This window comes from Cryptomeria japonica, chromosome 7, assembly GCF_030272615.1.
Source record: "Cryptomeria japonica chromosome 7, Sugi_1.0, whole genome shotgun sequence".
NCBI classification, from domain to species: Eukaryota; Viridiplantae; Streptophyta; class Pinopsida; order Cupressales; family Cupressaceae; genus Cryptomeria; species Cryptomeria japonica.
The window spans coordinates 262,353,747-262,366,587 of NC_081411.1; the positions used below are offsets into that span (position 1 = coordinate 262,353,747).

General features: G+C 33.7%; 1 protein-coding gene across 1 annotated transcript; it reads left to right on the plus strand.

Annotated features, from left to right (window-relative positions):
- Positions 1-5,663: 5,663 nt before the first annotated feature.
- On the plus strand, positions 5,664-9,866 carry LOC131855902 (glutamate receptor 3.2-like). Its single transcript, XM_059207706.1, has 3 exons — positions 5,664-6,273; positions 6,376-7,637; positions 9,398-9,866. The coding sequence occupies exons 1-3, from the start codon at positions 5,997-5,999 to the stop codon at positions 9,677-9,679; spliced, it is 1,821 nt and encodes a 606-aa protein (XP_059063689.1). The 5' UTR covers positions 5,664-5,996; the 3' UTR covers positions 9,680-9,866.
- The last annotated feature ends 2,975 nt before the right edge of the window (positions 9,867-12,841 follow it).

Here is a 12,841-nt window from a genome sequence, read left to right on the forward strand (position 1 = left end):
ATTATAATATCTATTGTTGTAAATAGAGAGAATAAACTGCACATCTCTTTCCATGAGCTATAAAATAAAGGGTGTAAGCATTACTTGCCATGTTTGTAGAAGCAAGCATTTTGTCATATCTCCTTAGAGTCTAGAGCAAGGGATTATGTTATAATCACTATTTATTATTCACTTATTTTTTCTTGATTTGATTGTGCATGCAAATTTTTATCATCGACGTTTCGAATCACACTCTATGATTCATCACCGGGATGAATAAGAATTCTAATGAGATAAGAAATAGTGAGTTGTAGATGAATAAAAAGAGATCTGCAGGGTAGGGAAGGGGCACAAAGATCAAGGAAGAAAAATAATAGAAAAATAAATAAATAAATAAATGAAAAACATAACCAATAAATAAATAAAAATACCTAAAGCTAAAAGATAAGGAAGACAAGGGCTAAAATATAACACACATTAAAAAAGAATTAAAAAAAAATAAAAAAAATAATTATATATATGCGCGCATGCATGCACACATACAATGTTGTAGTACATTTGTCTATTATGATGAAGGGTTCATCTCTATGTCTCATATCATATAACATATCATTGCAACACAGATTTCTCAGTTGACTAGTTGATTGACCACTTTGTTGGCCTTATGATTTGTGTAATGCTATACAAAATTTAGCATCAAAAGAAACTAAATTTAATAATAATTTATTAAATTTAATGATAATTTAAATAAATAATTGAAAATACTTATAGAAGACCAACTAGAATTTCTTGTTGACTACATTGATAATGACATATGATTCAACTTCAAGAAGCCCATTTATGCCTAATGCTATATTACCACTAATTCATTCGAAATTGCTCTGAGCTACTTCCTAAAGCAGGGCACTCCCTCTCTGAAAGACATGCATATCTATCAAAAAATTCTTACAAGTCTATAAATTTGTTGACTCTAAACATAACATCACTATCTTTGGCTATTACCCAGATAGAATCATAAGCATAGGCTCTAACTATGCCAATGTCTTCAGAGTGGGTTACATTTGGATAAAACCTCATGAATTCATGCTCCCATCTCTGGCTGATACTCTTGTACTGTGGAGTATGCCTAACTTTTGTGCGAACCCAAATATTTCTTGCATTGAATCCATAGTCGTATCATCTGGAATATCCAAATAATTTGCTACCCACTCCAATCTAAGCCTAGCCTCGCTTTTCCATAATGCCTGAATGTTTGACCTCCAAAAAGATTTTCTGGGCCAATCTATAACTAGTATGTATAACAAATGCACGATTCCTAATCTTGTTGTCTTTTATTTTCTTCTGAATACGTTTCCATGATGAGTTACTGAAAGACTCGATAGATACTTCAAACTTCTGGACTATTCTGGCAGAGGATTCTTTAAGGCTAGAAAAACCCAATTCACCTTCTTGATATATGACCACTATTGCCTTCATTTACTGCAACCCTGCCAATCATTTGAATCGAATATACAAATTGTTTTAAGGAAATGGAAAGATCATTGCCAGCAAATGTAAAATGAGTGGTATTTGCGCAGAATCAACAAGGACATAAAACAAAGTTGGAGACTTTTGCTGCCATGGGTGTGACAACAGATACCATGTTTGCTCTGAACATTTTCAGAACTAAAAAACTGTCTTCAATTAGTTTTAACAATACACTCATGTTTGTGAGCTAGAATTTATATTACACACAAAAAGAGAAGTGTTTCTCACCATTCTCCTCGTCGAGAGTAGTGCTTCTTATCTTTGTAGACTCGAACTGAAGAATGGTCCCTTTAACAATGTTGGGATTGTTATCGATATCTTGAATGGCCAGTGGTATGGGTACATTTGATTGTTTACCTTGATAGATTTCCAAATCAAAGACTCCCCCAATGCTCACATCTGGAGGCCTATGTCATACAATTCCACAAAGAGGAGGAACAAAATCAGAGGTCTGATAGCATTGTTCCAGACATCACAACTATCACAAGCATGAGACCTTGTAGACAAGAAGAGAATCGTTGGCACCTTTGGATACGAATTAAATGAATTCACACTAGAAAAGAGAAGAAAGGAATGCCTGTATAAAAAGTTTGATATAGTAGCTTTCCATATGGGTTCATTTCGTTTTGGCTGCCATTTTACGCAGTACAGGTTGTGGGTTCGATCTTGATTTATAAGTGGCGAAGGGTTTTTACACACTATCCAAGAGCTTATAGCAAGGGTTTGTGCTGTCAAACCCTTGCTATAAGAGAATTGCTGGCAGCTTTCGATATGAATTGAATGAATTCACACTACAGAAGATAAGAAAGGAATGCCTTTATAAAAAGTTTGATATAACAGTTTTTATGTGAGTTCACTTGATATTGGTTGTCATTTTAAATAGTTCATGTCGTGGATTGATCTTGGTTTACAGCACACCATTCAAAAAATTATAAAAAAATTTGTCCCAAAAAAATAAGCTTAAGATTGCTGGACTGAACCTCCTTTCGATTAATTTTTTTTTCCCATGTTCTCAAAGTGTGTCCCAGGATGTCCTAGGATGTTGCGAGGAAACAAATGTGGGGTGACACAGAATACCAAGACAAAAGACTTGTCATGTCGACATGACCAAACTGAATTGATAGGCCGTTCTTTCGATACAATTTGTTTGAACAAAATCAATTGAAGCTTTGAACAAGATTTGGATTCATCCCATATTATATAACGTGAAACAATCGAAACCTTTGGCGATTGTACACCGCTCTTACCTTATGCCTTAGAATTCAAAGAAAATCTCTTTCACCAAATAAACACGATTTCCCTTGTAAGTTATGTGTTTCGACTGGTGAGAAACTTTGTCAATTTTTTCTCCATTGTCTTCCAAGAAATTTACTCAGGATGGTAGACCACATTTCAAAATTTAAAAATCCACCTTTTAAATCAAATTCAAAGAAAAGTCAAACGTAAATTCTCCATAAAGTAGGACTTGGAAGTGGTTGGCCATAGATTCCATGCTACACTATGGATAGATTTTGTGTGCTAGTTTAAAGTAAAACAAACCGATAGAATATCACTTCCATGGTTATAGGGAAAATTCGTCACTAACCTCACATTAAATTAAGAAAGGGTACATAAATATATCCTCCTTTATTAGTCTAGAGTTTAACTAAATTGAGATGTAATTAAATAAATAACTTTAGAAGACTGATAAAAGTAGATGATTTCTGTTTTTTAGACGTGTTTTTTAGTTTTATTTATAATTTACACAGAATTAATAATTAAGTTTACGATGTGAATTGTGATTATAACACATAATCATTCTTTTTACAAGTGAAGCGATACAAAAGCTAGGGTTTCTAAGACCACGAGACATGGTTGAGGCATAGGTCTACTTCCATTGGGGTTCGGGGTTCCTAACCATTGGTGGTTCTTTTGCATTCAATTTTTCCTTATGCTTGTCATGGAGCAGGATTGTTTTTGTATTTGTTTATGGTTCTTTATTTAATTCCGCTTCCTGTCTCGCAAGAATTTGCTATAGGTTGTACTCTATATTTATGATCTTGTTTCAAATTGTTGTACCCTTGATGGATGGTAATCCATCCAATGGCCCATAAAGGCACCTAATAATAAAGGAGACAATAAATATTAATGTGACGTGATAGAAGAAGAAACTGTGAAATTCTCGATCTCTACCTATTTTGTCTCCAACTTTTGTTGTGAAGATGGAGAGGATGGCATTGAGGGAGGACAAAAAGTTAAGTGTCCTCCCTTTGGCCCTAGGAAACTAAGGATTTCCTTGAATTTTGAGATGTTTGTTGCTTTGAATAACAATAACTCTAGGATAAAAGGCATCATCATTTTTTAGTGGTGGTTGATTGTAACAAGTTACCTACTCAAAATTTTCTAGATTAAGGGATTAAAAAATTATGGGTTAAAAAGCTGGCCAATCAAGTCTCATTCAATAGAATGATAAAAAAGGTCTCTTTCTTATATTTTTCAAAGACAACAAAATGCAAGAAACTATCACTTGCAAAGAAAACTAGAACATCATAAACTGTATGTTCCATGCCCTAAAATGGTCACTAAGTGCCCTAAATGAAGAAATTTTTTGACCCCAAATGAGCATTTTCCATGCTCCAAATTTGGCGCTCACCAAATATGAAAAGCGATTTAAAAAAAATAATTATCATTTTTGTTGTTAAAACTTCTTGTTACTTCTTGCAAACCACATGTTTTCTACTCTGCATCTTGTGCTCACTAAATACATTGCCATTTTTTAGCTTGAGGTTGTCAAATCTTCATCAAGATGTTGCCACAAGGCCAAGGAAAATAAAGAGGTAAATATTTATGTATTTTTAGTTTGAAATTTTGATTAAAATGTATATTGAATTAGGATTTTTAATTAAATGTTGTTTTAATTTTTAGGAAATGATATTCCACCCCAGATTTATTTGAATTAGGAAAAGGTTGAAATTAACTCATTGAATATTGTTGTAAAGAACACTTTAAAGGACATTGTTTTTGAATAATTATCTAAGGTCATTAAAGAGGTAACACTATGAAAAATATGAGCAATATGTTTGGTACTATTGTAAACACCTAAAATTGTCTTTTAACTAAACAAATACTTATTATTTATTTAATGAACCTCTTCCACAAGATTAATCTCGTAGAATCATAAAAGTGACATTCTGTCGGTTCGTTGATGTGTTCAAAGTAGGCAACAAGAAATCTATCAATCATGGTGCGTGGAATGCGGGGCCAACTTTTTAAGTCCCAGGTCTGTGGAAATTTCCCGTCTGACTTTTCTTTGCATTTGACTCGGAAGTTGGAACATTACCTTGGATCTTGGAATTTAAAAATGTGGCCTGCCGCCCAATGTAAATTTCTCGGAAGACTACGGACAAGAAATGGACAAAGTTTCTTTCCACTTGAAACAATTGATATGCACAAAAACTTGCAAGGCAAGTCGTGTCTGGGTGAGAGGTTTTTTGTGAAATTATAAGGTATGATGTAAAAGAGGATCACGATCGTGAAAGGTTTCGATTATTTAACGTTATATAATATGAGTTGAATCCAAATCATTGTCCAAAGCTTTAATTGAGTTAGTTCACAGAACCTGCTCCGAAAGAACGGCCCGTCACTTCAGTTTGGTCATGTCGACACGAAAAGTCCGTCGTCTTGTTATTCTGTTTCCTCGCAACATCCTCGGACACACTTTGAGAACATGGAAAGTTTGTTTTAACTCAGAGGAGTTCAACAGGTAAGTCCATCGATCTGGAGTTTAACTTTTTGACAATGTAAACACCAGTTATAATTTGCTGTGTAGTGTGAGTGGTACTTACTACATGTAAACCGAGATCGAACTCATGACCTGACTTGTCTAAAATGACAGCCAGGACCAAGTGAACCTGCATAATTGACAGGTTAGTCCAGTCATCTGAAATTTAACTCTTTGACATGGCAAACCTCTTTTATAAGCTCTTAAATGATGTGTAATGGTTCCTCACAACATGTAAACCAAAATTGAATCCACAATCTGTACCAAGATTGAATCCACAACTTGTATTGTGTATTGCCTAAAATGACAGCCAAGACCAAATGAACTCACATGTAGTGTGAGTGGTCCCTATCACATGCAAACCAAGATTGAACTCATGACCTGACTTGCCTAAAACGACAGCCAGGACCAAGCGAACCCACATAGAAAGCTATAATTGACAGGTTATTCTAGTGATCTGAAATTTAACTCTTTGACATGACAAACCCCTTTTATAAGCTCTTAAACAATGTGTAATGGTCCCTCACAACATGTAAACGAAAATCGAATCCACAACCTGCAACAAGATCAAACCCACAACCAATATTACCTAAAATGACAGCCAAACCAAATGAACCCACATGGAAAGCTACTATATCAAACTTTTTATAGAGGCATTCCTTTCTTATCTTCTGTAGTGTGAATCATTACTTCGCATCCAAAGCTGCCAGTGATTCTTTTCTTGTCTACAATGTCTCCTGCTTGTGGTAGTTGTGATGTCTGGAGAAATTCTGTGAGACCTCTGATTTTGTTTCTTCTTGTCTTTGTGGAATTGTATGATGCAAGGCCTCCAGAGGTGAGGATTGGGGGAGTCTTTGATTTGGGAAGCTATCAAGGTAAACAATCAAATGCAGCCATACAATTGGCCATTCAAGATGTCAATAACAATCCCAATATTCTTAATGAGACCATTCTTGAGATTCAGACTACAAAGATAGGAAGCTCTGCTCTCATAGATGCCGAAAATGGTGAGAAACAACACTTTCTCTTTCTGTCTTTTTTTTATTTAAATTTCTTTTCAGTTCCCAGACATAGTCTATTGCTAAAACTAATTGAAGTTGGTTCTCCAGTCCTGAAATTGTTCAGAGCAAACGTTGTATCTGTTGTCGCACCCATGACAGCGCAAGTCTCCAACTTTGTTTCTGTCCTAGCTGATTCTGCACAAGTACCACTCATTACATTTGCTGGCAATGATCCCTCCATGTCCCTAAAACAATCTGCATATTCAATTCAGATGATTGGGAGGGATGTACTACAAATGAAGGCAATAGCTGTCTTACTGAACAAGTTTCACTGGAGAGAAATAGTGGTCATATATCAGGAAGATGAATTGGGTCTCAGCGGGATTCTAGCCTTAAAGAATGCACTACAAGAAACCTCTGCGAGAATAGTACAAAAGTTTGGAGTATCTGAGGAGTCTTTCAGTAACTCTTCTTGGAAACATATTCGGAAGACACTGAAGGAAAACAAGATTAGGAGTCGAGCTTTTGTTATACATACTAGTTATGGATTGGCCCAGAAAATCTTTTTGGAGGCAAAAACTTCAGGCATTATGGAGAAGCGGGGATGGGCTTGGATTGTTACAGAGTGGGTAGCGAATTATTTGGATGTTCCAGATGATACGACTATGGATTCAATGCAAGGAATAATTGGGGTTCGCACAAAAGCTAGGCAAACTCCACAGTACAAGAATATCAGCAAGAGATGTAATCATGAATTCATGAGGTTGTATCCAAATGTAACTCACTCTGAAGACATTGGCATAGTTGGAGCCTATGCTTATGATTCTATCTGGGTAATAGCTAAAGCTATTGATACTATGTTCAGAGTCAACAAACTTACTGAATTGGAATTTAAGTCTTCAGAGAAATTTTCGACAGATGTGCATGTCTTTCAGGGAGGGAATGCTCTGCTTCAGAAAGTAGCTCAGAGCAATTTCGAAGGAATTGGTGGTAATATAAAATTCAGCAAAAATAGGCTTCTTGAAGTCGAATCATATGACATTGTTAATGTAGTCAACAGGGAGATCAGAGTTGTAGGATCGTGGGCAAAGAAAGAATTCAAATTGAAAGATAATATAGAGTGGCCAAATGGATCTCCAAAACCGCCTTCTGGCTACAGAAAGTTTATAGTAGGAGTCCCCCCACATGTTGTGTTTCCTGGATTTGTGAACATCACAAACAATAACACAGAATTTGAGGGGTTCTGCATAGATGTATTTAAGAGTGCTGTGGAGATGCTTGATTATCCTTTTCACTATGAATTTAAAGTGTCGGATAATGGCACCGAATGTCCAGATTATAGCAAGCTTGTAGACCAAGTAGTGAGTAAGGTATCCCACTATTTCCCTATGTTTTCATTTAACTCAATATTTAATTTAATTTTAGGAGGGATATATCTTTTCATTTTTCCAAGCTATTAGCATAAGGTCCAGAATATCACCTAAATTTAAAAGATGTAATAGTTATTCAATAAACAGTAATAAATTGAGATGTAAGTGATAAACCATCTTGGGCTCTACTTTGAACACAAATGCACACTCTTCTATCTTAGTTTTCAGATAAACGTTTTTATGTTTTTTCATTACAAAGTCAGTATAGGACCAGGTGACCTGGTCCTGTGGTTTCCCATAAAATATGAGAGCAAATATTATTGTTAGTATTTTGAGAAACATTTTTTCTTCAAATTTTCAAAATTTCTACACAATTTTTTTCTCTATTTTCCACTACCTTCTGAAACATAACCACCCCTCTACTTAATTCTAATAACCTTTCTCTTTTCCTTATTTATATATATTCCATAACATTCATCAATGCTTTTGTTTTCTTTTTGACTAATAAAATTAAACATATTCATCTCATTCATCCTCTTTATCTTCTACAAGTTCTTTTTTGGATTTTATAGATTTACCCTTCATCACTACTTTGTTATAAATAAAATCTAATTCATTCTCTTCATCTTCAAACGTTGTGAAACACAAATTTCTTTCTTTCTTATAATACTTCTATCCCCTGGTCAATCCCAAAGTGTCTTCTTTCCTTTTTGAACACGACTTGTATTCACAAGGTGGAAGTTTAGTTTTGTCAATCTTTCTCATCTTCTTACAACACTTAAAATCGGCTTTCTTTTTTTTTGTCTTTTCATTATTTTTTATTTGACTCCTTGCCTTTTAATTACATGTGCCATACTATTCCAACATACCCTATAACTCTCCGACTCAAAATTGAATTTTCACAATCTATTTCCCTTATCTTTTGTTTATTGTTCTGATCATTTTGTTTCTACTGATTTTCCTCTTTATCGCATCATGGAGTAATTCCACATTTGCATTCATAGTCATAGCCACAATGCTCATTTCAGCTATTTATTAATTCTCTTAAATAATTGCTCCACTCTCAAAATCTTTGAATGCTCTAATACTAAACTAATATATAGAAATTTCATTTTCAATACTTAAACTCATTATTCAAAAAGAAAAACATACTAAAATAGAATAGATTTAACAGAGATGAAACACAACCAAAAAAAAAAAAAGAAACCAACAACAGAACAAAGAAAAACACATATTTATTCCAACATAAATATCTATGTACATCTCTGACTCCCTTAACTACTAATTCAAACGTTCCTGTGTTTATCCAAATAAAAACATCAAACCAACAATTAGCCCAACTAACTACTCTACAATTGATATTTGGTTCCTTTCTTAAAATATAGAATAGTTTCTAGCTACTATTATATAATTAAACAATAAATTTTAATAAGTTGGTCTAGGTTTAGACCTTGCTATATACCACAGGCACATAAAAATCTATAGGTTAATAGAAAACATTTTCAGCCTCACCCTGCAAGCAGCCCATATCCTCAATCCCACAACCATTTTCAAATGAATACCGTGGGGGCTGTCTCTGGGAATTTATAAGTAGAAGCCCCTTCAATTAGATGGCATCATAAACAATAAGCACAGATTCAGTTAGTTTGGGTTTTTCTCTTAATATAAATGTATATCTTTTTTCTTCTCATAGACCTGTTGTAATTGATGATTGCTGTCTAATCTCTGAATACTTATTCAAAGAGCATTTTTGTGGCCAGAAATTTGATATAATTGTAGCTGATATCACAATACTCGCAAAACGCTCTGCAAAGGTTGATTTTACACAGCCATATACTGATACAGGGCTGGTTATCATGGTGCGTACTAAGAAAAAACAGTATTCTGGCTGGGCTTTTCTACATCCTTTTACAATACCCATGTGGATTACTGCAGCAGTATTTGTTCTTCTCACTGCATTTCTTGTTTGGCTATTGGAACGAGATGAGAACGACGCTTTCACAGGACAGCCTACCAAGCAAATGCAAATTTCCCTCTGGTAACTGCTTTTCTAATACTTTAAGCTTTCTTTTTTTCTCTATTGTAATGTTGATAGATTAAAAGCCAAGGAAAAACAACATACAAAAAGAGTAGCTAAAATTGCGTGAACTGTCAAGTATAAGGAATTCATAATGGTTTTTCTGATGACAAGAAAATCACTGTAAAATACCGAGGTCTTCATGATCATTAGTTCTTGCCATCAAATTGTCTCAAGGATTTCTTTCTTATGTGTAATGTCTTTGGTTAGTCTTCCGTTCACACATATTTATGCTGAATCCATTAGTAAACTATTTCAATTTTAATTTGGTTTGCATAGATAATTTGGCTTACTAAATATATTCAGAAACATTGCAGTAGTGGCCATAAGTCAGCCTTCTAAGATGTCATCATGACTATATGGTTGGTTTTATATTTTTTCTGTTCGCAATTTTAGCATCTGTATATTTCTTGTTATGGATTAACAAATCAATAGTTTAATGATAGAGCGTTCTAGCAATAAATGAAACATCATAAATTTGACGGTTATAATATACACTCCATGTTAGTGAGATTTGGGGATTTTATGTTTCTGAGATTTGGAGATATTAGGAAATCCCCAAATAGCAGTAATTTTCTAGTTATAGTCGAGATTTGGGACATGCTGACCTTCCACATGACATGTTCTCCAGCTTCTCTCTTTGTTATTTTATGTAGTGTGGACTGTTCCAATGAAATTGCTGTATTTGGGTCTGGGCAGTTGATTGATTTAAGATATTAATAAAGGAAAAAAAAAAGAGATTATGTCTTTTTCGAGAGGATGTAGTTATTATGTGAACTGTATTTATTATATTATGAGTGGATTTCTTTTAATGGTAAGAGATTTTCACAATTTATGATATAGATGATGTTGTTTGTAGATTAAATTGTATTCAATTTTTTTTTGAATCAATATTGTTTCTTTGTTATGAACAATAATGTATGCTTGCTGGTCAATTGTTTGGACGACTGTAAGCTTTTTATTGTAGGTTAAGAGATCCCGAGTTTGCTTTGCAGTTCATATGTAATAAGGTTGAACATGCATATGCAAGGGCATGCTGAAAATCAAGGGAGACAGAGTAAAACAGAGTAAGAGAAGCATTAGATTACAAGTATATTAATGCATGATTTGGTGATCTGGAAGGGAAGGTAGGAGAAAATATGGAAAGAAGTTGAGTGATTTTGAAGATTTAGTGAAAAGAAGGGAAGCTTTTGAATCTACTGTAAAATCATGTGAGTTTAAAACAGAGCATGGGAATATAATAGGTCATTGTTTGGGGTGGATACCTTGTCTAAGCAATAATATTTTTTAAAGGAAGATAAAGGGTAATCTAGTGGAGAGTTGAGACCCATTCTTACTTAGATTAAGAACATGAATTGGAGATAAATTTTGAAATGGAAAATATTGATGCAAATGTGACCCAAAAAGAGTATTAAGTCGTTGAAAGCGAAATCAAACATCTTTCAGAGAGACGGTATTAAGATTTTGAAGAGTATTAAGTCGTTGAAATAAGAACTTCTGGAAAGGGAAGTCAATTCCATGAAATAGATGGGAAGAAGAGGACAAACAAGCAATGATTCTACACGAATTTGAACAGTTAGAAAGTGATGATCCAAAGCAACATATCAAGTTTGCAATGAGAACATTTATCTCAATCTAACTGTTTTGAAAGACGACTAAACCATAATTATATAATTAATTTATTTTCTTATGAAGTGAGTCTCTTTTTTCATTTTTCATTTTGTTTTAAACAAAAAAAAAATTATATTAATTAAAACTTGAAAATTTTATTAAGGTTTTCATACAGCGATAATTGTCTTTAAAGATCAGAGAATAAAAATTCATGGAAGTTTGTGTTAATTTATATGAGTAGAGAAAAACATTTAATCAACACAAATAGAGAAAGAAAATAACACAACAAAGACATTAGCTACGAATTTATAGTGGTTCGTCATAGAGGTAATGTCCACTTTCAAGCAGGGAATAAACTTCTATTACTCGTTGTCCAATACTACATCATACATAGACTGCACATAGTTATTTATACAACTGTATTCTGGTATGAAACCAAGAGTTGGGAGAAGGTTAATGTCCATGTGACCGTTGGGCTTCACATTCCCAATAAAATTTTGTATGAGAATCTCTGTTGCCAGAAACAGGACGACACCCTGTCATTTCTCATTTCAACGAACGAAACGGGTTTCAACAGGTTTCTGAGTGGTGCCCAAAGTTTTTGCATTGATTTTTAATTTTTTTAAAAATATTCACCAAGTTCTGCGCAGTCCGTGTAAGGAGTTTGATTTTTTAGATTTTTCTAAATATTCATTCGAGTTGGTATTTCTATATTATCACTTTTGGAAGTTGATTTTTCAGTTTTTCCTAAATTTAAGATTAGAAATTATGAAGTAAATTTCTAATTGAGAAACTGTCCATTAGATTTTAAATTTTGGTAGAAATATTTTCCCTAAAATTATCATAATTGCAAACATTATGATAAGTGTATTTTGATTTTTTCACTGAAATTCTATAATATTCTTAATCATTTTTTATTATGTATACACATTTCTTATACGCAACCTTTAAATATTCCGTTTCTCGTCATGTTGCCGTTTCGGTTTCGATTTTCGTTTCTGGTTTCTGATAACATAAATGAGAATAGAAAAACAAAATTAAGATGACTAGAACACAAAAGAAGACTATCACTTCAAATTGCGATGGTGAGTGAAAAAAGTTGTGAAGAATGGACTGAAGACAGAGATCCTCATTCCATAACATTTCAGCTATGGTCAAAATCAGAAACCTATTTAGCTAAATAGTTAGCCACAACATTCCACTAAAACAGAACATGAATAAAAAACTGAAATCAAATCTAGCTATTCTTGATAAGTTTCTCGGTTAGATCAATAGATAATTTTTCTAACTATTCATAAGAAGTAGAAACGATTAGACTATCATTCTACGTAACAATATTTTCTGTTTTGAATTGCAGGTTTTCATTTTCAACAATTTGTATTTGTTCACAGTGAGTGACCTCCTCATTGAATTTTTCTATTTTACGAACATTTTCTCTCATGCAAATACTTTTAACTAGGGACAAACTTCTAATATGTGAAGATGGCAACTGATCGCCCCATTTGTGCAGGAGAGA

Bases quoted from the DNA above. Each gene is read 5' to 3' on its own strand.
- LOC131855902 (XM_059207706.1), top strand. From the start codon at position 5,997: ATGTCTCCTGCTTGTGGTAGTTGTGATGTCTGGAGAAATTCTGTGAGA. The intron at 6,274-6,375 runs GTGAGAAACAAC...TTGGTTCTCCAG, and splicing joins TCTCATAGATGCCGAAAATG to TCCTGAAATTGTTCAGAGCA. The intron at 7,638-9,397 runs GTATCCCACTAT...TTTTGTGGCCAG, and splicing joins TAGACCAAGTAGTGAGTAAG to AAATTTGATATAATTGTAGC.